Source organism: Apteryx mantelli, chromosome 8 (assembly GCF_036417845.1).
Source record: "Apteryx mantelli isolate bAptMan1 chromosome 8, bAptMan1.hap1, whole genome shotgun sequence".
Taxonomy (NCBI): Eukaryota; Metazoa; Chordata; class Aves; order Apterygiformes; family Apterygidae; genus Apteryx; species Apteryx mantelli.
This window is the reverse complement of record NC_089985.1, coordinates 16341240-16368434: the sequence shown is the minus strand read 5'-3', so window position 1 is coordinate 16368434 and position 27195 is coordinate 16341240. Positions and strand designations below refer to the sequence as shown.

Here is a 27195-nt window from a genome sequence, read left to right as displayed (position 1 = left end):
AGAACAATCAATATATCTTCTGAATCTCACACTGATCTGCCAGTTTTGTGTAAAATACACTGTGGAACTGAAATAGAAAAAAAATCCCTTTTGTTTCTGTTGAAAAATAGTAATGAAATATTTGAAGCAATGAGGACGTATTCTAGTGTAAATATTCTTACTATGCATTCATTTTACCCAACTCTAAGGGAAAAGAACCTTTCTATCAGACTTGATAGGAAGCTGGCTCTGTGTTTAAGGTAACATTAATGACTCAAAATTATCTTGTACACTTGGTCAGGTGATACCTGATTGGGATTCACCCACAAGGTTTTAGGTTCTGGTTCTGGATTTTTTTTAATCCATCTGTTTTTTTTCTTTGCCTTGCTGCTCCATTTAAAAAAAATTTAAAAAAATCTTAATTCCTTATATTTCGAGTAAAAATAACAATCAGATAAGCAATCTAATCTGCAAGGATACTATACACTAACAACTCTCAGCTTTGTCCTACTTTTCTACTTCTTGCTGTTTTCAAAAAGGTGCAGTCTGGATCACTAAAAAAGAAAAAAAAATAGCTGCCATGCTTAAGTGAAGAGAACTGTTTCATCCACACATACTTATTTTCTAATATATAAGAAAGGTGGCCATGCCCATAAACAGCCATATCTAAGATGAGCATTAAGTCTAAGATTTTTATTTCTTTAATATTCTAGAGATGACAAAATGTACCAGGAGAATTTAAGACTCAGTTATTTTTCTTTTTGTATGTGAGCTAAAGGTATCAGTAGATACCTTTCTATTAGAAATTTTTATTTCCAAACAAAAATTTTTGTATAGGGCTAATTTGTCTTGACAGTTGCAGTAGTTCTGTTTCTAGAGTTTGACTAGCACTATCCCAAGGATATCAGCACCTCTCTCCCTTCTGATTGCATAATTTAGAAAAAAGCTTTGGTACTGGAGTTCAGGTTAGCTATCATCAGTTTTCTGCTTCTGACGGGTTAGACATTCAGTTTCCTATGAATCCTACTTCTCATATGGGATGACAGCCATGAAGCTCTACACATTTAAGTGAGAGAAGGTTTGTAGGAAGGGGTTATTTTTAATTAACTGGTCTAGATGGGGAGGAAAAAAAACAAAAAACAGAAACCAAAAAACAGGCAAGCTCTTGGTATTCCTGCCTTCCTCAAAGTCTGTCTGAGAACTTTTCTGTCTTTTCCTTCTATGTATGTTGGTCTAAAAATATGATCTTTTTCATGCCTTGCCTACTAAAATCTTAAATTCTTCCAGAGTTGTTAAAAAAAAAAAAAAGAGAGAGAGAGACAGCATTGTCATCCTGCTGATTTTCTCCTAACTGTTAAAATCCCTAATTCTTTGTTGAAGCAAAAGATGAGCAGTTCATCAGGAGACATGCCAGCATTTTTTAATGACCTGAACCTTGTATTTAATCAAGGATCACATGTACAGTATATACCAGAGTGTAGAGAGTACACTACACCAGATATGTAGTCTATAGAAGCATGCTTTTTCTAAGAAGTGATAGTGGATAGAGTTTTTGTGCAGGAAGGTGCAAATTCTGAGGTTCCATTTCTGATTCTGTTATGGACTCACTGTATGTTTGGGAAAAAGTTCAATCTTGTATATTGATTTTTTTCCATCTGTAAAATGGGGATATTTTGTACAGGTCTAGTTAAATTGATCTCATAAGACAACTTAGTGGCTTAATAATGGAAGAATTAATTTGGTAGACAAAAATGGGTGTTTAGTATACAAGTCAACCTGCCACACTCCTGTTAACATCCCTCCTTTTTGAGGATTATCTATTCATTCCACACAATAGCCTTATAAGAGAGATGAGTACTACCTCAATGTTACAGCTGGTGAAACTGAAGTAAAAAGACTCAGTAACTTGACACAGACCACGTGGGGAAGCACTGAAGCTTCTGATTGATTAAAAAGTAAATTAACATCACTGGGCCACACTGCTGCCTGATCACTTCAAAAAGTTTCATTGTGAGAATGAAAAACATTCAGCAACTTTAAAAAGCTGTGTTTTATAGTACAGGATAATCAATTATGATGATTCACTTTTATTCCAAAAGTTAGAAATTAAGCAGAAGCCAAATGCTATACTCCATAGCTGGAATAAAAGGCAACTCCCTTAATGAATCACAATTGCAAACAATATTTGACATGTTTTTTGGTTGCAACAATCCCTCAACAACTGTGTGATTCATTACAACCAATATATGACATCAAAAAACTACTGTAATAGGAAACACTTAAAATACAGAGAAAAGGCAAGGTAAAAAAACTCAGTTCATAAACACTTTAACCAAAGGTGAGAGGTGAAAGAAAAATAGGAAGAGAAAAATGTGACAAGTTATTTGGTAGTGATTGGGCAGTGTGCTGTTAACATGTTAACTGGAACACTGGTCTTCCTGCCTCATCAACATTTTTCTGTGTCAAGTAGCCTTGACTCAAAGGTGCTGGCCACAGATAAAAGTAAGCTCAAAGCAGCATCCTCCAAACAGTATGCATAGTAAAAATGTGGACAAAACTGTTATAGTCATATTTTGTATATATGTTTGGACTGAAGGAACAAACTGAAAGCACTTCAGCAGAACACTGAGAAGACAACTAGTATGTCCCCCAAACTACTGCCTTGAGGATCCACATTTGTACCCTTTCCAGAACTTGAATCTTCAGTATCTGATCTGAAAGAGGTAAATGGTAACAAGAGTTTGTAAGTGATAGGCAGTTGTTCCGATGGATTTTTTTTCCCCTTTGAAATTGGGTGTAACTAAAACAGATGCACATTTGTTCCTAATTGGAGATTGACAGGTATTTATTCTGTAATTGAGGGGAGGAAGATAATTTACTCAATTTAGGACTGACAGTGTTTTTGTTTTGTTTTTAACTAAACAATGATACATAAGTGATGTCTGAACATTTAATGATGCTGGAGATAAAACTAGCCACTATATAGCATTAGCTGTTCTTTAAGTGTGTTCCTTTTGATTTTCAAAGAAAATAGAGAAAATAAGATACTTGCTAGTAGCCTTCTCTGAAATACCTGTACCAAACTCCCAAAATTGTACTGCAAAGTGTAGTCTAGTTATTGAGCATTATGCCGATAGCTACTAATAAAGTTTTGCTATGTGACTTTATAGCAAAAAACTTTTTTTAACATTTCCAAGTGCTGTATTTTGCTTAGTAAAACCCCACTCTAAGTTATATGTTGTTTTCCTCATGTTTACAAAACATGATGCTATAATACAAACTTCACAAATATTTCTAAGACATTATACATTATGCTTTCATAATTTAATCCATCATGAAATATATTTTTGTAATTGTACTAGGTCAGGTTTTCTCTGCGGTTGAATGAAGCAATTATCTATTTCACACATTGCTTTCTTCTCTTTCTCATGAAATCTGTAGATAGTGCTGCAGGCACTGCCAGTGGGTTCTAACAAACCTACTGATGTCACTAGTCAAGGGAATCATTCCCGTTAATGAAAGTTAGTGGTGCTAAGAGATTTCTATTTCCCAAATCATCAGTTCTGGGCCAACAAAAAGATTATATTAGAAGCAAACAGGAGATAAGTGCAGTCTATTAATGACGTGTTTTTGTATGCTGAATATTAGCAAGTGATACTCCCTTTCTGAAGTGTTCTGTAATCAAATACACAGATATGCAATAACTAATGATCAGCACAACTTAAATCAATTTGATAATTGTGTGGTGAAAGACTATCATATATAAAATCACTTAAAGCATCCTTAAATCACTTAAATCATCCTTGTTTCTACTTTTTTTTTGGTTTGTTTCTTCAACTTAACCACTCATTTATATTCAAACCATTCATAATTTTGTCTTAAACAAGCCTGCCTAATCATTTCTGTGAACACCTGTTCCTGTCTTTGTCTGGATAATCTCCATGACAATGTCCCTCAGTGTTTAACTGCTAGCTATGTAAGAGAATGGAAAAAAAATTAAATTGGGAGCATGCAGACTGAAACCAAACTTACCAAAATAAAATCTACTGTGAAATAACATCATATTTGAAGTGTTGGAGTAGCAGTGATACAATTCTGTAATTGTCTTCCATCTATTTTGTAGCACATAGAGTGGATATTATAATACACTCTCACTGTTAAGTTTCTGTTTGCCTGAAGAAGAGATCTCTTTAAAGGGCCATATAGCACCAACAGTGTAGCACCTAAACACCCATATGACATTTATACAAAGCTGTGGAGTTCATTGAAGCCTTGATAATTGTGGGCTATCCTAATGTATAATACTGGAAGTTGGCAGAAAATTAATGAAATAACAAGAGAGGGAAGCTAGGCATCTCAAAAGGCTAAGATTTTTCAAGATCACAAAATGATGGTTTAGCAGTAGTAAAGTCAATAGATATCCATAGCACAAGCCAAGATTTTGAACACTAGGAATTCAGAAGGGAAGAAATAACTTTCAGCATTACTATTAAGCTAAAAGATAAAGTGACAAGAGAACATGGATAGTTCTGACTAGAGGTGGTGGGAATACATCAGGAAAAATGTAAAGACAAGTGGAGGTGCTGGCTTGCTGTTTCAGGACAAATCAAAGCTGAAGAAATAAATTTTGGAGTTGTCAATGAAGATACTTAATTGCTGGTGCTATGGGAGAGAATGAGTTCTTCCCGCAAAAGAGAAAGTGGATGCAAAATGAAAGAAAGACTATGACCAAAGGCAAGGAAGGTTCCAAAGGAGAACAGAAAAGACTAGCTACCAAGAAAAAGGAAATCAGAGTGCTGAGTTACAATTCCAGATGGCGAGAGTGCAAAGAAAGGAGTGTTGAAAGCAAAGGGAATGAGAACGAAGAAAAGGAACCAAAGGAGTGAGAGTGTGCCATTACCTCAATGTTTTCGAAGAAAAAAAGTGAAATTCTGCAGCAGACAGAGGAAGATGGGACAGTGTAAACTCTGCAAGGGACTGGAGTAAAGGAACTTTGGAAGAAAGGATTGGAGATGTTCTTAAAATTGGGGTGGAGGAATAAGAAAAGAAGGAGTTGGAACGAGAATGGTGAGCAAATGGTGAGCTGAGAATGGAGCAGGAGGGGAGAGTTCTCAGTGAGCCAAAGGAAGAAGAAGGAGCTAGAATGTGAAGAGATGGAGGGCCACAAGCAATTCCTAAAACAGGCTTCAGGGTCAGGGGTGGTCTTCAGTGTAGAGCTGATATATACACATGAGTCTGCTTGGGGAAGCTTACTAGGATTTTTTGAGAGGGGCAGAGGATACATTACTGGTCTTACTACCATAACGTTTCAGCAGTATTGTTACAACTGACAAGTTAGGTCAGCATTAATACATAGCTACAAACTGAGCGTTTGCAATGAGTAGCAGTAAAATATTACAGTAGAAAATTCTGTTGATGTGAAATTTTAAGCCAACAACTTAAGCTATGCTGATATTCTAAGAACAAGCCTTTATAATTTCTTCATACTATATATGTGGGGTACCCAGGCAAGCTATATCATACTGTGTATGCCTGCCTATCTCAAAGAGGATAGGGTCAACAAGCAGGAACAGTTTTGTCGTATGAGAATGATCTGCCATCTCACTTTTGCTTTAGAGCATCAACAGGTGATAGGGACATGTAGATGTGATACAGAGGAATAGAGCATGTTAGACACATGACTCCTCCTTCTCATAAGGTAGTTCATTACTCATGAATCACCAGCTGTCCTGTTGCCTATCATAGTAAGGCAACCTTTCCCTTGAAACAAAAATTAAGTGCTTGTCGAATGGTAAAGAGGAAAGTTGGTACAGAAAAATAATCTCAGTAAAACAAGAGAGAAATTATCCTGATGAACAGAAAATACATTTTGAGGAGAAACAAAATATAAAGAGATATGGTAGTCTGTGATGAGTTATTGAGATTTTCACTCCTCCAACTAATATATAGTTAATCCAGGTTGACTGTGGTCAGCATGTCTGATACGCAAAATATTTTTTCAAGTGTCTTTTTGACAAGCAGTTACTAGCATTATTAAAAACACACACATACACACACATACACACAAGTCCCCTACCCCCCCTCCCAAGAAGCAAAAAACCTAAAAACAAAAACCACAAGCCAAAAACAACCAAAAAGCACCACAAAACCCCAAAGAACAAAAACCTCCCAAAGAACACTCCTCCTCCCGCCATATTATGCACATATATTTAATTGACACAATTACACACAACTGAATAGGATCTGAAACTCATGAAGCATAGCTCATTATTCAGAGATTTTCATGGTATTCAGACTTACATAGTTAAAAAGCCTCACATAAAGGATTTACATTGCAACAGCTCTATGCTGTATATATCCTACAGGTGGAACATTTTTACCCAGAGGTTAATAAAAAAAAAAGTGATTTTCAGGTGCAATAAACTCACTTTAAAAAGTGCGTGTGTGTGCTTTTAAACCTCTCTCCTCCTCCCCCCCCCCCAGTAGTTAGGTAAAACTTGTCAAATATTTTCCTTATATAATTTTCTTGCAACATTTAGCTTACAAATACACTATTCCTTAATGCATCATTCATATTTGATGTATTAACTTTCCACCTTAGGCAACAGATTTGCAACAGAAAGTGTATTTGCAATAAAGTCAAATATATGTTATTTGTAGGGCCACTAAACTAGAGAGATTGCTTTGAGATTTCTTTTCCCCATAGTAACATCATATTTTCTGTGAAATTTTTTGAAATTTAAATGTTTCTAAAGACAAGGAATACAAGTTGCAAATTCAGTGATTGCTACTGCACCATCACACCAATGGTGTTTTTTTGTTACTGGTTTTCATGTGCGCAGGATGGAGAGGATAATTTCCTTTTTAAATTTGCATGAGGACTGCAACCATTGCAAGAGTGGATAATGGGGAATTTAAAAAGAAAAAAGTATTTTTATTTCGTAATTTCAAAATTCTGTTTGGCCTATTTTCTGGTGCTATCTTGGATTTGTTTCAATTGGAACAAACACTGCTCCTTGGAAAAAATACAATAAAATGTGTTTGAGTGCACATATGGTTCCTAAAGCATGGCATTTTTCATGCATAGTTGATCCTTTATTCTTTAACTTGTGGTAACTCAATGCATGCTATTTCTATCTCCATTATTACTGATTCAGGCAGAATTCTTATGATGACACTTGATCTCTCTATGAATCCATGAATTATGGGTAACATTTTCCAGCTACATAATCAAGTGTAGGTATGTCCAGAAAAGCTTCACTGGATTGATTAATTCAGATTTGCTGATTTAGAAACTGATTTTCAAATCAACCTTCCTGTAAAAAGAAAAGATTCTCAAATGCATATATATATATATAGCATATAGTCTTTAAGTATTAAGATGATCAAATGTGTTTTTGTTGCAGGACGGTTTAAATTTGAACTGGACCATTAGACTGCATAAGTTGTTCTAGAGTAGTATGGCAAGAATTAGTCTGTGAAAATAAGAGATAATAGGTAATACTGCTTACTGTAAAGCAATTATTAGAAGGTGTGGAAACTGTGTTCTATCAGATATACATTCACAATGTTAAATATTATAGAGCATCTACATTTTATTTTAAGTTTTCAAACTCTGAATATACATGCTTAGTCATGGAATTTAGAGTTTCAGAACATGGTAGTGGAGAAAGCATCAGCCTTTGCAATACTTTAGAACATGGCAATGCAGCGCATCAGCCAGACAGTGTCTTGCGCTGTCACATCATCAGTGTTAAGCTAATCACTCATAGGGTCCTTAGTGGGGCAGCAGCATCACAAGCTTAAGGGAGAGATGGAAAGTGCTGGAAGCCTCAGTGGCGGCTCCCCTGACAACCCTGACATACTGCTTCACCAGGAAGTGAACATGTTATCTTGTAGTTTTGTGGACATACAGAATGAAGATCAGAGAGCATGTGGGACTTTAGTCCACTTTGAGGCATAATCAGGTGTAGCCTTGATACAATTAAATGACATTGCATAATGTTATTCTAGTTTTAATCATTTTGTATTTTGGTAAATAATAGAAAATTGGATAATGCAATTAGTAGGACAATGGTTTGCAGCAATTTTGGAATCTTTAGGTGATAAGAATAAGGAACAAAATACAGATCAAAACATTAATCTTGCAGATAGTGCTTTAGAATCTTGTTTGGAGATCATTTAAACTTGGTAAAAAGCAATTCAGACTAGTCACAGCTCGGATAATAAATGAAACTTTGAAACAGAAGGCAATTACAGTTCTAAAACTGGTAAATCTGGAATAGTTAAATCGAACAGGAACACCTGGGTAATATCTTCCTTGTGTCCTATAAACATAAAAGGAAAAATGATTTGATTCACCATTGCAAGAAAATGTTTCCTTTTATAATGAGAGGAAGAATTAAGGATAATGAAGCAAATGTAGCTATTGGATCTTAATTTAAAACCTGTGCAGTTTCCAAACATGTCATTTTAGTACACTGTATTTTTATTTAGCATACTTAACAAGAGCCATAGTGGATAATGTGTCTGAGATGCACTAGCTGTTCCAGCTATGTCAGGTTGATGGTGGCACAGTAAGCAGTGGGGGCTGTAAGGAGCCCAGTGACATGGTGGAAGGCAAAAACCCAAATGGAAATGTTTCACTAGATCTTGGAACTCAATATTCTGCAGTTCTTGACAGTGAGATGAATCGATATGAGCAACATAGTACAAGACAGTATTATATGGACATAGTTCTGCAGAGCTCTTGAAAATACTTACACTTTTCATAAAAGGATATCTGTTTATTATGAGCAAACCAATAAAGACGACTACCTTAAATCTATCAGTTTTAATTATTCTACACTTATTGGAAATCATCTTTAAGAGAATGCATGGCCCTATTGCAGACATGTTAGATTGCATCAGCATAGCGCATGGCAAATAGCTCCAGTAAGGAGTTAACTTAAAAACTATGTCCTGAGGTATTCAGAAAAACATTATGGTCTTGATCTCCAGAACTCCATCATGTCATGCTCACACTGTAAGGATGGACTACTAAATTAGGAAGCTGCCAACTGCAAGAGGAATAGCATCTCTTTGTCTTTCCAAAGAGTGGGAGCAAACATGGCTCAGATAAAAAATTACTACCATTTGTTTTGGGTTACTGTCATTCAGTATGGAGAGGAAATGAAAAACCTCAGAACTTTGTTTGCTCTATGTTCATCATGACCTATGCAGCCAGAGACTGATTTCCTACCAGAAGCAAATAGAAGGCCTCCTCAAGTTAAGTGCCAGTAATGGCACTTACTGCCATTTCCTTCAGCACAAGATGAAGAAGCATCATTTGACAAACAGTCTTGCTCTGTCATATTGATTTTGATGGAACAAATAGGCCTGGAAAGTCAAATGTGTTAGCATGACCATTCCTGTGTGAAGCTCTAAACAAATCAGAGTTTTGATTCAGAGTGCTTTGAAAAGAAGAGAGCTTCTACCTAAAACAGTCATCATTAAAATACATTAATCTTATTAGAGCTATAAGAAAAAAATGTCCATTTCCTTTTTTCACTATAAAATAGGCTCAGACAAAACACTTCATTTTAACACTTCAAATGCTTCATTTTTAAGCACTTATCTACACCCTAGGTAATAAAGAAACTTTCAGTCTTTTCAGGTTTGAAATCTAACAGGATTTCACATATATTAGATCAGCAAATCTCAATTAAAAAAACAACAAAAAAAGAAAGAATATTGTGTCTATATTACAAGGCTCTTTTTCTAGGAAAAAGAGCATGGAATGCCCCTTCCCATGAAGATTTAATATATTTAAATAAACGGTTACAATTATCTTCAGGTTGGCTCCATTTGTCAAGAAATAGAGCATAGACAATTTAGCAGCTCTCAGCATGCACATAGTGAAAAATCCTACTTATATTTTGTTTGTGAAGGGATTATTTCTGCCATATCTGCTGCTTTCTTACAAAAGAAAGGCAATTTGTAGATTTGAGGGTGCAAGGAAAAATTTTTACTATAGTAAAATATGATTTAGGAGTTAGAATGATATTATAAATAGCAATGGAAAAGCGGAGGCAGAATTAGTTAAGCAACTGGAGTTTTTATTGCAGACAGATTGGCCCCAGTTGTTTACAGTCATGAGAAGAAACACTTCGCATTAGTGTCCTTGACATGAATCAGTATTTTCCCTGCTATACTTATTTTTGCATTACATTCAAATGTACTACTCCAGTTATATCCTGGACCAGTTAGTAGAGTGTAATGTATACTTGTTTTTTGGGTACTTTAAGACACTTATATTTCAAAAGATTCCACTGACATCATTGTTCTGTTAGGTTTAAAATAGAAAGGACCTCTATAAATGGTAGTTAATTTTAAAAAGAAGCTTTAAAAAAGAACAAACTATCTTTTTAAAGAGAATCAGGTGACTACAGTTGTCTTTGTCAGATGTGTATCATCCACATATTTGTGCATTTTCCAGCGAAGAAAGAATCAATAAAACATAAGACCTTTCTTTAACTTCCAAAAGCAGCTTTTCATGGAGTACTCAATACCTACTGCATAGAAAAAGTCAGAAGAGATTAACTGACCACATTCCTGTACTTGTTTTCTTTGGGGGGGAGGGGGGTGTGGCAGGGATTTCAATGTTTCTGTCCTGGTATCCATCCTGAAGGAAGTTTTTTAAGTCATCAGCTTGATTTCTTTTCTGATAAGGGAGGACTGAATTATTATGTATTGTATATTTTTTATATATATATATAAGAATATATATATTTTTTTAAACACCAAGGAGAGGAAAAGCATGAAGCACAAAAGCTATGTTTCACTTACACTAAGTAAATGGAATTAAAAAACAATCCTACTCCATAATCCAGATGATTTGCATACACTGATCTCACTGATCTGCATGTATACCATTTCATCAAAACCAAAACATTTACATTTGCTTGAAACCAAATTTCAAATAACTATTCTGTTGCAGCAAAAATACTGTTCATTCACTCATTTGAAACATCTTACTAAGTAGTGCTTAATGAGTGTGTTAATATCTGCAACACCATTAGACAGTATAATAAACAACAAAATGTTCTAAACATTATTCAACAATTATAAGCACCCACAGTATTTACAGTCATGCCACCTTAGAGCTATAGTCATAAAACTTCTCTCCTAAAACAATTTCAGCCCAGTATATAACTGAATAGAAGATTTCTAGGGAGAAACAAGAAATATGAAATGGTTAGTGATTCAGCAGATGATTTTCTTCCTTTTGAGGCTATGCTGAAGAAAGAAAGAAAAAAAAACACCACACACACACACCACACCCCAACCTCCAATGCAGACCACATGGGTCATGGTGCTTTCTAATGTGTTCTCCCTAAAGTAATGTCTGTCTTGCAGCAAGTATTCGCTATACTATCAACTATGCTAATTAGAGAGAAGAGATGCAAGGAAGGCAAGAGAAGAATCCAAGAATGTCAGGGTGTACTGGTGGGGGGGCCAGAAAGTGCTTATTTGAGCCCTCTCTAACAATATCAAGTGATTTTTTTTTAACATTGAAAGTGAGGGGCAGAATTTACTCAAGCCCCTTTCCTGAAACACTCATTTTCTAGGCTACACTTTATAAAGGAAAGAGATAGAAAAGAGCAAATATTTGAGGTAAAATTTTAATCTTTATGAGACTACAAAGATTCGAGTAGAGTGAACATTCTCCCTAGAATTAAAAAATACAGTACTAGGAAAGAAACTGTATCCAGAGGCCTCTGTCCTGATCGTTGCCAATGGCTCCTTAAGCCATTTAATTGTGTTTCTTAAAGGTTAACACTCACCTACTAGTTCACCTAGTTATATTCACCTAGTTAGTATGCACTCAGCAAAATAATCTGTCTGGTAGTCAGAGTACAATGAAAGTATACATTGATTATATGTGCATGATAATACATTTCCTGCAAATACAGAAGACCAATACAGTTTTTACTTAAGTTTTAAAAGAGTCAGGGGAAGGAGAAGGAGGAGTTGAACATAGCAGTAGTGTTAGCAGCATTCATAATGCATTTCGCCATGGAAACTGCTGCACTGTGGAATCCCAGTCTGCTCGGGAGCACTGGTTGCTAAGGAAAGGGAAGTAGAAGTAGACAGCTGTTAGAAGGCTATCAGAGCCATTCATAATGGTAGTGATAGGAGGGCGATTAGCTCCCACATCCTCTTCCCTCATTGTCATTAAATCATGGCTTACTGTTAACATGTTGTTCTTTCATGGTAAGTGACTACTGTAATTTTCTTACCTAAAATCTGAGACACTAGTTTAAAATGCATAACAATAGTAAAAGCCACCAATATTGTGCTTAAATAACATCCCTCACTTCAATAGCTTGTGCCACTTTGTTTACCTACCAAAATATGTCCTTGAAGATTAAGTATATACACTTAGCATGTGACAGCTGCCAAGTCATGGGAAGTGTTTCCCACTAAAACTGTCATGGAGTTAACGACAATGAGTACCTTGGGAAATGTGCAGAGAACCAAAGCAGAACTCAGGCTATCACATCCCAAACCTACTCACCTGCTAATTAGCCCCTGGACATCCTTCTTTTACGTGCCTTAAAGTTCCCAACTATCTAGAACCATGCTTCTGTTAGTGCCAATGACTCCTGCAGTCTTGAACAGCACTACACTTTCTTTAACCTTAATAGAAGCCCAGAAACAGGCTGTTCTTCCTCTAATAGGCATTTTTTCCAGTCTGTTGCGAGTTTCTAGGACATTCCTATGGCTCAAGCTCCTCAAATTATACAGTTGCAATCCCTTTTATTTTAAAAGGGGGAAAGCAGATAGGTTTCTCCTCTTTCCTAATTCCAACCACTTAAAAGTTCTTACCTAAGAAGAGGTAGAGCTAGGTAGGGCAGGCAAGTTTCAAGCTGGTCCCCAGTAGGGTTTACTCTTAACTCTTTCTGTTGAACACATGCCATTGCATGGCAATACATTCACATTTCTGTAAGTTACAGAACTTGGCTCTAATAAATATAAATGCTTAAAAAAAGGTTATGTTTCTGCTTCCTTTGATTAGGAAGCAATGTAATTCCCTTTCTACAAGGGACACTACAACAAACCACACCAAAACTAAGTGACTAACTAAAATTAACTGATCCTGGTGAGTCATAGAGGGTCTTCTTTTATGAACTACTGACCCTAGCGTGATAATATCTAAAGCTAAGGTAATAAATAAGCAAGCGTGAAAAAGCCATGTATTTTCTCAGATGTCATCCCTTCTGAATCCAGAATGGAATTATCATGCAATTACATAGAGGTACAAAAATATACAGTATTAGACAACTACTTAGGGTAAGGGAGGGAGTATGGTTAATACTAAATTATATATGAGTTATTTCAGCAATGGCTTCACATGTAAGGAGGGAACAACTAAAGGCAGGATCCTACTGGAAAAATATACAACAATATATCTAAGAAAAAATAATCGAAGTACAGGCAGCCAGTGAAAGAGAAAAGACTACTGAGAAGAAATTCTCAAAAAAAGGTCAAATATACTTAAAGACAGAAAGATATATGCAAGTTTGCAACACTTATGGTATGCAAAGAAAGTGAGAGCTGAGGAAGGAATTCAGTTTTATGATGGTGCCACTATATTCTTCAGCAAAGTATAGCAGTTCTCAAGCTGGAAGCTGAACTCTGAAGAAGGTACAGAAAGCATGCTGGGGAAAGTGAAAGGTGGTTCATTGCTGAAGGAGAATTGGCACTGGTCAGGCAGATATGGTCATTTGGATGCGGCAGGGAGTTCAGTGAAAGTGGAGCTAGTGTTGCACTCAGATCTTATGGCAAGCAGTGCAGCCACACAACTCTGGAATGAGCTAGGTTTATTCTGTATAATTAACACCCACCTGCAGTCCCTGCAACAGTTTTCTCCCTTCCAGTTTGAAAACAACTGCATAAGTTACACTCACACTGAATGGAGGGACAGGGACATGAAATGCATCCTGGGAAGTTGGGGGGAAAGGGGAGGGGGAAGTAATTACTGTTGCTTTAGTATAATCAGGAAGCATAGTTATTTTCTGCACCACATAGCACTATGATTTTGCCTTCAGGTCTCAGTATTTCATTGTGACAAAAATGATGAATTCCAGAGAGGGTTGTGTTTGTTTAGTGTATGGCTACTGAATTAGAAGTGAACTCAACAAGCAAGCACTTAACCGAGAGACATAAACAAGGTAAGAAGAAGAAGAATCATTAAAATGGCAATTTAACAGGAGAGGAGTTAAAATGAGAAGGAAAGTTAACCTAAACATCAAGGCAATCTTCTTGACAAAGATACTTTAATTGGAAGATTATTCTAGTATCTGTATCAAAACTATAGATGCTTCTAACTTTAGAATACAGAGTGTCCAAGTATTATGAAAAGGATTCTACATGGAAAGGAGATGAACTAGATAAATTGGTTTTTGTTTAACTTTTTATCATTACTCATTCAAATCTGAGTGAGCTTTTGGCTGAACACTTGTTATGCTCCTCCAGTTATGTAGAAAAAAATTATTAGGGAAAAGTCATTTTGAAAAGTTATCACATACCTATCTTTCATGCTCAATTCTAATACTTCCTTTTATATTTCAGGGTGCAAGTTGAATTCTATATGAACGAAAATACATTTAAAGAGAGACTGAAGCTCTTCTTCATCAAAAACCAAAGATCAAGTAAGCAGTTAAGAGAAATTAACCTAAGCATAATTTTGATACTTTGGGTAGAATCCAAATCCATTGAAGACAATTGCAAAGTTCTCACTAATTTTCTGCTGAACTAAAATTTTACCCAGTGGGAGTCAGTTTTACTTTTTGAATGTTATGGAAATTCTGTATTATTTAAGCTTTAAGTGTATCTTTTGGAGAAGCAAGTATTTATAGTGATGCAATTTCACTTCTGTATGGTGATCAAGTCAACTTATTTACATGGATCTGACATTATCATCTTCATTAGCAAGTCACAACTTCGTCTAAGAAAGCAAAGCTCCTCTAAGATGTTGAAGAAAAAAGGCTACAGAAGTATCTAGTTCTTTGAAGTGTTTACTTTTATTGAGTATTCTTAATTACACTTCAAATCTGTATCTGTACTGCAAACCAAACAAATTTGGAGCGGAAACTCATGAGGAGGGCATAACATATTTGGAAAGACTGAGAAGTAGGTATCTCAGTTAGAAGTGCATTCCTTGCCTTTTAGTCCAATTTGATGCAGCTACATTGACACATGCACTTAAATTCATAGGCCATCATAGAAGATAGTGTGGAGGAACTAAAGTATTCATCTTTATTTTTATATATATATATCTCCATGTAACTGGTACAAAGGGGATGAAAATATTAATTGTCTGCATGTTATAAAATCTTGATTAGACAAGTTGAGTTGAGAGCTGAGAAGAACAGCAACTGAACTCAGTTTTCCCTATATGTAACAGGATTGCTTTTATGTCCATTCGCCCCGCACCTATAAAGGGAAATTACAATGGCTCCATACATAAAGCTTTTCTAAAAGAAAGTATGCATTCTGGCTTTTGTAATACAGTTAAGATAGGTCCATGGTTTTGTGTCTGGGAAAAGACAGACAGGGTAAGGAGAAAAAAATTACTTTTTCAGTGTACAATGTGAAAATAAGTCCCAATCCACAAGAGGTGGAAAGTAGATGTGGAAAGTTTTTAGAAATAAGAAACACCACAAAATCTTCTATCTTTAATAGCTAATATTACAGAAATATTAGTTTTACATTACAGGACAAGATCTTTTTACTAGTTGAGCTATTTTTAACTTTCCAAATACGACAGAGATGAGCAAATTTAACTAGGTTTACATTCAAAGTGTCACTGTTAATGCAGTATGACTTCTTAAATAGTTTTGGTTCTTATCTGCTTTTCCACATGACCTTGTGCTTCTCTTCAAGTACTTTATACTTTTATAATCTTCAGCCTCTGAGGTAGTTGATATATCACATAATGAAGTAAGAGACAAAGAAAAGTATGGTCCTGAACTAGAAAAGGGGTATTACTCCTAGCTAGAAAGGCAGTCTTAGAAGTTTGTTGGAAGCAGTAAATAGCCTTCCATTTGTTCTTGCACTGTTCCACAAAAGAGCAGTTTGATGCACTCTTGTTTATTTACTAAGAACATAAAGTTATGACCCAACTCATTGTAAATCTCTTTTTATAGATAAGATAGAAAGGTTCTGAATAGTAGCTACTTAATTGCTTGAGATAAATGCAAGAACCTACTTTCTTTTTAGTTAAAATGCAAGTGTGTGTGTGTGGGGGGGGGAATACATCTCTCCCTATATGCATATATATAATCCTACACATGCATACATGTGCGCACAAACTTTAGTGGCAGAACTGAAGACTAGAAATAGATATATTTCTGATTACTAGCACAAAAATTAAAGCATAAGCTTGTTAATTAGCATGAATTTGTGGCCATTCCTGTGTGAAGTGCTTACCCTTCTGGCTAAGCACATTAAAAGAATCACAAGTTACTATACTGGGACAACTCTATTAGGTTGTGATTGGGTAAATATGATGTATTGGTCCAAGGGACAGGAATTATTTAGAAGTCTATTTGAAGTAGGCAAGAGCAGGAAGCAACTGTTAATTCATCCTACTGGAGAGGAGTTAGTACTATAAACAAGAAATACAGTAGAGTTTTCCTGCTCAGTGTGCTTGATAATTGCTGGAGAAATCCAGATCCTGATGAATCCTCCTATGTAGTGATATCATATAGAAATGAGTTAAACTTTGTAGAAGTGTACTGTGTTAGTAATTAAAACAAAAACTCCAATAGTGAGCTCTTCTTGTACCTAGTTAGAGATACTTTCATTGTGAGTACCTTCTCTTCCTGAGAGATCCATAGGAGAGAAAAAACTCCAAGAGATGAGGCATGTATTTTCTACTGTTGAATTAAATAGCTAGTTCACGGAAAGTAAACTTGAGAAGGGGGGCTATTACTATACTTATAGTAGCATATGACATAGGTATGCCATTCCTTACCAGGATCTCACAGGTTACACAAGCACTACTGGTTCTTTTCATATACAAACTATAACTACAAACAGGAAATACAGCAACACTTCTACTCTACTGAATGAATAAAAAAAGACATGCACATACCACACAAAATATTCAGAATTAGGAAGTTTAGCCAAACCCTCTTACTGTTCATGAAGATCTTTGTTCTTATTCAAATACTCAAAATGCCTCCAAAATATCCTTTATCTCAAAAAAAACCTGCATGTGGGATAGAACCTACCACTCATTCCAGTGTCTTTTATATTGAAATTGGAGGATTCTGTCACAATGAGGTTTCAACAAGCTGGTAAGTAAAGAGATTACCATTTAAGTCTTGGGTGGTCTTCAATGAGACCATTGGGGGGAAAAAAAAAACCAACAACAACAAAAAACAAACTTCCTTCACATACTACAAATCCTCTTACCTACCTCCTATCATTGCTGATGCTACTCAGTTATTTTCTCAGTCTTTCAGAGAGTGCATCATATCAAGCTACAGATGTTTGCCAGACAGTTTTTAAACCATCTCTTAAGACTTCACAAGTGGATTTAAATAATCAGAGTTAGAAGCGATACTATGTGGTCTTGTCAACCAGAACAGCCAACTCTAGCATTTAGAAATTTTCTACAGAATACTGAATTATTCTAGTCTAAGTTACATACAGACTTGTAGCATGAAATATCAACCATTTCAGTCGTTATTCCAGTTTTGAAGTAGTTCTTTAAATTGAGAAAATAAGCCTTCATCTAGGTCCAATGTCAGCCTAGCTTCCAATCAATCTTTTGCAAAGCAAATGTATATTCAAGACAGTTTACAGTGCATCCAAAACATTTCACAAAGGTGTCAGCCAGCTACAGAGAAACGATAGCATATTAGTATGACTTGCTTGTACTTGCCAGGCAGACACACTGTATTATCACAGCTTAAAATGAGTCTCAAATGGAAAAATAAGTGAAGTTCCAATTCAACAGAGAAGGAATAAATGAAATAACTCATATCCTGGAGATGGTTATTAACCATATGTTTTGATCCAGCTTCTAAAGTCAGCTGCTACTGAGATGATTTTGCTAAAAGACAAAAAAGTTTCCGATAAGTCTTCAACATGTTATCAGGTCTATTGCAACTATCATAGTTACCTGAAATAAAGTTGAAAGGGAAGAGGAGGGAGAAGCACAGCTGAGACAGAGATACAACTGAAAGGAATAACAGAAGGCAATAGTAAAGTTTTCATCTGCTGTCCCTATCACACAGAATCACACAGAATCACTGAGGTTGGAAGGGACCTCTGGAGATCATCCAGTCCAACCCCCCTGCTCAGCAGGGTCACCTAGAGCACATTGCACAGGATTGCATCCAGGCACGTTTTGAATATCTCCAGAGAAGGAGACTCCACCACCTCTCTGGGCAACCTGTTCCAGTGCTCTGTCACCCTCACAGTGAAAAAGTTTTTCCTCATGTTCAGATGGAAGTGTCTGTGTTTCAGTTTGTGCCCGTTGCCTCGCGTCCTGTCGCTCGGCACCACTGAAAAGAGTCTGGTCCCATCCTCTCGACACCCTCCCTTCACATACTTGTACACATTGATAAGATCTCCTCTCAGCCTTCTCTTCTCTAGGCTAAACAGGCCCAGCTCTCTCAGCCTTTCCTCATAAGAGAGATGCTCCAGTCCCCTAATCATCTTTGTGGCCCTTCGCTGGACTTGCTCCAGTAGTGCCACATCCCTCTTGTACTGGGGAGCCCAGAACTGGACACAGTACTCCAGATGTGGCCTCACCAGGGCTGAGTAGAGGGGGAGAATCACCTCCCTCGACCTGCTGGCAACATTCACACTTTGAATCAGATCACCTCTCCAAATTGGAGGATTAATCTCTAAAATGCTTGTAAAGGAAGCAGCAAGAATTTGTAATAAAAGTGAAGGTCACAAGCAGTGCTGATGAAGTTTGATGTATCACTTTATACATAAAGTTGCCTGAAAAAAATAGCAGGCACTTGTTCAAACCTGATAAGGAAACATTAACATTTGATGTAGTTATATTTATTTCATGAAACAAACAGATTTTGAACTGTTTGTGTCAATTTCTTCTTTTAAAGAAGACAAAAGATGTAATACCATGGTTACAGGGGCACAGCAAAATTATAATCTCATTAAACAGTGTATAACTGGATAAGAGTATATGATTGATGTAACTGAATAGAAGTTTCAGGCACCAAGGTCAAAATATAGATGGAGACATTCTGTGCAAATGCCCATGCTACTTGAACAATCTGCCTATGTATGGGAAAAAAAGAAATCAAGTCAAGCAGACCATATTGATACACTGACAACATGTAAAATAGAGGACAAAAATAGTCAACTAGCAAACAGAAACATGAACTACTTGGTTTGCAAGGAAAAAAAAAAAACTGTTTTAAATTCCAGTATTCTCTGGTGTCTGCATTCCCTCCTTCCCCCATTTGAAATCTTACTACTCCATAGTGGTGAAAGAAATGCAATTCTTCCAACTCGCAGATGACACCCCTACCTATGAGACTACAGAATATTTTGACCAGCAAGAATAGTTATTAGTGGGCCTGTGTTAATTATTCCAGCCTTGCAGGCATGACTGAATATGCTCCCTATGACAGCACATCCTATTTCTAACAGCCAAGACACATAGAAGTAAGAGATGTGATCTGAAACAGAAGATAACTTCTATTCTCCATGAATGTTGTAACTCCTGACACAATCACATATTATAAAAGGCCTATCTTATTTCATTATATATATAACCCCAACCATGATGCACACATTATAGCTGCCTGCTAAGTAGATCTTCTAGATGACATAACATCTCTGAAATCCCTGCTTAGGCTTCTGTGGTACATAGCTATTCCTGTTCAGATATTCAGACCCTGAAGCACTTTTAGGCATAGTCAGGAATAGATTTGGGGAAAGCTTTATTGAATGCTCCAGTAGCTCTAGATTTTTCAGGACTGAGACTTCAGAGTTAAGAGCTTAATACAAGAGCCAGGAATATGGCTTCCCTGTATTGATTTAGCTTTGTCAGAAAGGCATTATTTCCCATTAGCATTTAACCAACACATAATTTCAAAAGATGATTAGAAGCTGTTCTGTTATCAATATAGAAGCATTTCAGATTGAGATTGACATTTATAGAGATAAAATCAGGAGAAATTGCAGATGATAGACTCTTGTACTTGCTTAAGAGTTAGACAAGATGAAATTGGTGGAGAAAAGAAGTCCCATTTTTCTCCACATCCCCCCCCCCAACATCATCATGTGTTCCACTCATTATAATAGCTTAGTTGGTATAGCAATCATTCATACTTCAGGAAGCTTCTACAAAAGGGTTAGTACAGACAAGCAATTCATATTTTCTTCAGCAACAGTTCAAAAAAAGCAGCAAGAAAGATTATAGCAGAGTCCAAGAAAAGTAGCAGGGCTCTTCCTATTGCAATAGTAGCATTACAGCACACTTACCTACCTTCCATAGCCCCTAGATACACTTGCTATCTCAATCCCTCTACTCTGCTCTGGGGAATAAATAGTCTGTGGCTAATTAGGCTTGATAAGTCAGCAGGAATCTCTAGGTTGATGTTCACAAATCTAATTATCACTAACAGCTGTGGGGCTTCTCATAGCTGGAACCTAAGCACAGGATTTAACCCCTGATTTACTGGTGACAAGATACTATAAAGGTCCCTCCAGTTCTCATATAACTGCAACTTCACAGTAGTAGTAAACAATGTTATATAATAAACCTTAAATTTTTGTTCATTGATTGCATGTTAGAATGTTTAAGGATCTGCTCTATATTTTTCTATGATTGCTGTAGGTTGCATTTTAATAGGATGGGAGCTAGATGATATAAAGGGTGATTTTTCAGCTTTATCTATGTTGCGTTATTTTAAGCTTAGGGCTGAGTAAGGTGAAGAAGTATGTAACGCCTTAAGATAATTATGGTTATTTCCTTAAAAGTGAATGTATTCACAGAGCTTTGGGTAAGCATAATGAGGCTCTAGTTCCTCAAAACATAGAACTAATTATATTGAGTTTATTGGGCCTACTGATATACTTGCAACACAGTAATAAAAGATACTATCTACCTATGGCTGGTGCAAATGAAATCATATCTGTGTGAGGCTCAGTCAAGGGTATTCTGCTTTGGATACAAGGATTCAGCTGCACAAAACTGGACTCTCGGTTCAGAAGTCTGAAGAATAATAATGCTTGAAAATGAAGTTGCCTTCCACCAGTTGACCTTAGCCAGCAGTCTGAACTTAAACCCTGAATGAAAGCTTTTAAAGCCTGGAGTTAGATACAGATATTTTCACGGGTGAAACTTTAAGACTATTGTATTTAATAACAAGACTGAGGATTTAAACTAATCCTGTAATGACTCCAAAACCTGATTAAAGTACAGTTAAGTTGCATTGCTGTAGAAAATGGCTCCATTAACTCCAATTAGCACTGAATTAAATTGCCTGTTTTAGAACCAAGTGTCTATGTAGATCCATTTGAAGGAATGCTGTCTTTGTGCAAACTTTTGGGTTTTAGACCTATATTTGTAGAAACTACTATAATTTGGGATAGTATTTGAGGCCTGTCAACTGGAATATTTCAATATTCCCATGGTCCATAGAACAAACTGTTCATCCAGTGTTCAAATTGTATATTCGGCGTGACTTTCAGATGTCCCGATTCCTGGACACTTAATTATGCAACTTCAACATTAAATAATTACAGTTTAATATTTTACCAATTGGCATAGTATTAATATATTCCATTTAAAAAGCTGCATGAAGACTTACAGATACCGATATCTGAATACTTGCCATTGTATATCCTCTGCCTATGATTGAAAGTATGTCTTCTTCATGTCATTGTATCTTGCATCTCAAATAACCATATGTAGTTTTGGTTCCCCTTTCAAAAAGAACTTATAAAACTACAAAAGGTCCAAATAATGGCATCAGCAAAGATGAATGGCATAAAATGGCCTTCAAGCAAGTGACTGAGTAGATCTTCACATTAAAACACAGACAGACTCTTAATCCGGAGATTTCTGGAACCTGGGAAGGTGTATTATATGTCTGGCTGGCAGGCTTGTTCTTGTGTTCTTTCCTGTGATATGCCAATGGCCAATATCAGAGACAGGTTGCCGGGCTAGACAGATCTTTGGTATGATGCAGTATGGCTGTTCTAGTTCCTTTTAAGTAGTTTTACATTAAAAATGGGTGAAACTATAAAGAACCTGAATTTCTTCATGTATTTTCTTTTCTTTTTAAAATAGGTCTAAGAATACGATTGTTCAATTTTTCTCTCAAGCTACTAAGCTGTTTCTTATACATAGTTCGTGTTCTTCTGGATGATCCTACACAAGGACATGCATGGTAATATTTTATTTGTTATTTGTCCTCTCAAAACATTGTTTAACTTGAAATATATGAACTGTATAAATAAATATTTCATATTCCACCAACAGGGATTTAGTTTTATGTCTTACAGATGTTCTGAATGAATTACAAAGCTAGTCATATTTTGAATGGGAATCATAAAAGTTGTGCAATGAAAAAGTAACAACAATTTCTTTTTACTTCACTGGCTATTTGTTCAGATACTGTGCATCTGATATAGTTGTGCAAAAACGTGTATCTTTTGGCTGTATTACTACAGAACATTTCTGTGTCAATTTATATTTATATTTATAAAAATAAAATTATAAACCTCTGGTTGCCAGTTTGTGCAACAATAATTTTAGGAGCTGAACAGAACAGTGACTGGTAGGTGAAAAACAGGGAGAACTGAGCCATGGGAAAATGGACAGATAAGTTGTGTTTTGGAAGAAATAATGAATGGTTTCCCAGACACTACATCTACCACACTGCTATTCTAAGTTTTGTAGTCATAAAGTGACTGACAGGAGGTATGCATAGTTAGTGTTCACACCAGCTGTAATGCTTCAAAGCTATTAAGGAGCATTAATCTTCCTCTTGGGCATGAAATAGCCCTAGATGGCAGCTTCCTTCTGCTGCCTCTAAAGAATGTATCTGCTGAGTCTTCCACTGAGTAGTAGTTTATCAAGCATCCTGCCAAAGAATGTGTATGCTCCTCAGCAGTTTTTTTCAGATGCCGAAATACATAACCCTTGCAATTTAATTTGGAAGTGCATTTGGAAGACACTGTATCATATATGGTTCTGAATTATCAGGGCCACAAATATTAGAACTTCTGCAGTTTTACTTAAAATGCCAGATCCTGGAGACAAGCAGATGAATACATGAAACTGAGCTTTCATGCAGATGACGTGGATGATAATTTTCTAGCCATTCTGCTTTCCCTAAACAATTAGAAGAGAGGGAGACCAAAAATACATTCTATACCCATGTTTTTCTGTGGTCCTAATGCGTGATTTTTGCATACCCATAATTGGCAATAAAGGTATTCTATGTGGATCACTGGATACTCTGATTTTTTTTGTGTGTTATACAGCCAACTGCATAAAACCAAAAAATAAACATCTGTCATCTAACAATTGTAGATTAAATGATAATAATTTATTCAATGCTGTACTTTAGTTGTATTTTCTATTTCCTAGTTTAAACTAGATTAATATATACAGATTTTTAAATTGATTTTCTGTCTAGTCTAAAATGTCCTATGTTAAATCTTCTCAGTTCTTCTACATGTTAATAAGTACTACTTTTTATTAACTTATCTGCTTTCACATGATTTGCTTCTGGCAGCCTTAAATATTGAAAGAAACAAGTCATGGATGAATATACTAAGCTTGGGGTGATAGAACTAGAATTCTTAATACACTGTTAGGCAAAGGACATAAAGTATGACATCTAATATTTGAAAATTAGTTAAGTCTAATAAGGGGAATACTGTAGAAAAGTTACTGCATAGTAGATACATTATGTTTTCAAGAATCAACTACAAAAGTGAAGTTAGTTAAAGAAAATAGGCTTTACTGAGCAGTGCATGAGAGATGGATGTGTGAATGGGAAGTACAGAGGATGCATTTGGGAAGCCTTATGTCAAAACTTATTGTAAGAAATCAGAACATCTTAAAAAGGGCCAGAAAAAGCTTCCTGGAAGAGCAAGAACTGCAAGTAACTGTACTTTTTGACACCCCCCCCCCCCCCCCCCCAGTATCTCAGAATGACTCTTCAAGAAGAGGAAATCTGTAGGGAAGAAACAAAGAATAAAGATACCACAAAACCTTTAACAATGATGGAGAAGAGGGACTCTCTCTTTGGAAATTTATACGCAGTGAGTCAGGGACTTCAGATTTTCCTAATGCACAGCTTTCTTAAGCTTCTTAGATATCTTGCTGTCTTCTTCACCTCCATCTTAGAGATTAGATTCCTGTCAAATTATATTCTTATTGAAAAACTAAAGCCATAAAAGTGAGCAACCTTTTACTTCTTTTATCTTATTGCTAAGAAGAAAGTTACTGCAAAAAAATATTAATTTTGCTGAAACTCAATATTCCATCCAAACAAATACCATACTTTTGCACCAACTTCTATAAGCCTTTTATAGTGAATGGGAGAAGGAAGGAGGCATTTTAAACTAATCATTGATTCCTCTGTGAATCTGAGAAGCAGGAAGCACTCATACTCTAAAGAATGACTCCTAGAATTACTCATATTCTACAGATCCCAAAATATTTCTCAGTTCAGTCTGGCCACTTTCTCAGTCACCACATAAATGCCAAATAGGTGGGGTGAACAGCATCTCCCTGTTATTGACATCAAAGTTCCTCTGAATTTTACTGAATCTGAATTTTACTTTTTACAAAGTTCCTTTTAGTGGCAACATGACAGGGCGCTACTGGATAGAGTATGATTTTTTACATGAAGATTTACTGTCTTCTTTATAAAAAAAGAATAAAAGTACAAGATAATTGAATAATTTAGAGAGAAGTCAACTGCAGTTTGTATCTAAAATGGCTTGATCTAACAAGATGAATTTGGTGTAATAGCAATGGGTTCTATGTGGAGTCAACACAATACTGATGGAAAGGCAGCAACTCCTAGTTACTTGTTTCACTTACAGCTTTTGCAAAGACTAAGAAAAATGCAAAAATTGTATGCCCCAGAATGTACTGAGAGTCCATTCTGCATGGACTCTTGTGTGTGATTCTGTATGAGTATCACAGATTTTGTAGACTTACTCTCGTAAGTTATGTTACGCTCATTTCATTGCGAGTGCTCTTAGAATCCCTAACATAGAGAAAACAGTATCTCGATCTGCCATCCTCTTTAACTATTGCCATGCCAATAATAACCTGCATTGTTACTACTAGTTACTTTTACCCTCTTGCAAATTTTTTGCTTTTTAACTGCTCTGTTCTCAAATTGGGGTCAGTAGATAATAGTTGCAAATAAAACAACCACACTTCAGTATTTCCTCTTCTAGACTCCCCAAGAGCTCTAGCTTACTTATATCTTCCATTACAGTTCAGTCCAAGTGTTGTGCATATTTGCCAAAACCCAGTTTTAATATGTTTTAAATAGAATACAGCAATTGAATGGGGTCCTTTGTTAGTGAAAAATTGCAGAGATCACAGTGACATCCTGGGGCACGGATACATAGTCTCAACAGTTCTGTGCAGTCCTCATCACGTCCTACTGATTGTTCTTGCCACTAGTATGTCCACTATTGAGCAATGTGGTCAATCATCCTCTCTCTGTGTTATTTCAGAATATATGCTGTCAGTGGGATGTTGTACATAAATTGTAGTGAGTGATATATGTTGATTTTGACCTTCAGGAACAATTCCCACAAGATTCTTCAAGCTGCTACTTTTAATACTTTGACTAGAAAAAAAATTAAAGCAAAACAATTTTTCATAAAATAAAATTACAGTGCAGGGTTTTAAACCTGACATTATTTGCCATTCCTCAGTGAGGAGCATACAAATTCAGGACTGGAAAAGATGTCTAATGTGAAACCAGGGAGATGCTTAAGTATTAAGACATTGAGAAGTGTGCGTAGGGAGCAATACTTTGTAATATCATGTAACAGTACAAAACAGCTGTATTAATTCACATACAGTTTATTACAAATAGAGCTGTTTTTAAAAAAAAATCTCAAATCCAAAAACTGAAAAAGATATATATTTAAAAAAAATGTGGCTAATAAAACATAATGAAGGGATTTTGTAAAAATCGAAACAATGATCTTGTTATTCTGCTTTTGAATAAATGATCCATTTGGTGTCAAAGCTTCCAGCCCAATTGCATAGCAGAAAGTAAAATTGGACTTCTTGAATCTAATTTAAAGTAATGCAATTTTGTAGTGGAAAAGAAACATATAGTTCAGATGTTTTTGTAGCTAATGATGGTTTCTGGCATGAAGAAGCTGCCAGTATTGTTTTGTTATGGGAACTCTTAATAAAGAAGTTAGTTAGCCTAAATGAGCATATTATAAGGCAAACTTATGTCTGGACAGGTAGAGCATATTAAAAAGTCAGAAGCATGAAAGATGTCAGCACTTCTATTGCTGGCAGCTGTACTTTGATACTTTTGTATTCACATGTAAAGATTTTTCTGCATCTTGCAGACTGCTTAATTCTCCAGGCCTTTCCTGGAAACTAAATTTTTAATAATTAACCAGCCACAGAGTGTAGTTATCTTTTCTGTATGTTTTATTCTATTTTGTTGTGTTTTAGTACATTTAACAGACCAGTTAGTTTGTTCCATCTCTGTATAACATTTATCTGCCTGAGAAATTTCAAATAAGTCAAATCTGCATGCTCCCAAAGACCACAGTTTTAACAGCTGTGCCAGAAAAACAAATCTGGTGCCCAAATGGTACCCCATTAATGTCAGTGGCTTCGTCCATATAGATCCTGAGGGCTTGAGAACTAAGCTACTTCCATAATGCATTCTTACAAATGCTGTGTTACAAGATCCTCTCTTGACACTGTGTCACAGCCTAATAAAAGAAACTACTTGATGTGCTGATAGAGTAGCCACAGCAAACATTATCACCCAGTTGCTTCTAAAGTGACAATTCTGGGAGGAGCGTTTTTCATCACAGACTCATCCCCATGGATTTATTGCCTGTCTTTCAGAAATGCTATGCAAGTTAGTATCTTTCATTTACTCCTTCAGGCACAGCAGCAGGAGTATAGGTGAGAGTTTAAGACATAAAGCATCC

At 36.0% G+C, this 27195-nt stretch overlaps 1 protein-coding gene across 1 annotated transcript in view; it reads left to right on the top strand.

Annotated features, from left to right (window-relative positions):
• Positions 1 to 27195, top strand: part of KCNT2 (potassium sodium-activated channel subfamily T member 2) — a 167574-nt gene that overhangs the window by 25530 nt on the left and 114849 nt on the right. The window contains exons 2-3 of the mRNA XM_067300442.1: positions 14596 to 14675; positions 22313 to 22412. Coding sequence (XP_067156543.1) covers positions 14596 to 14675; positions 22313 to 22412 — 180 coding nt within the window. The remainder of the gene's footprint in view (positions 1 to 14595; positions 14676 to 22312; positions 22413 to 27195) is intronic.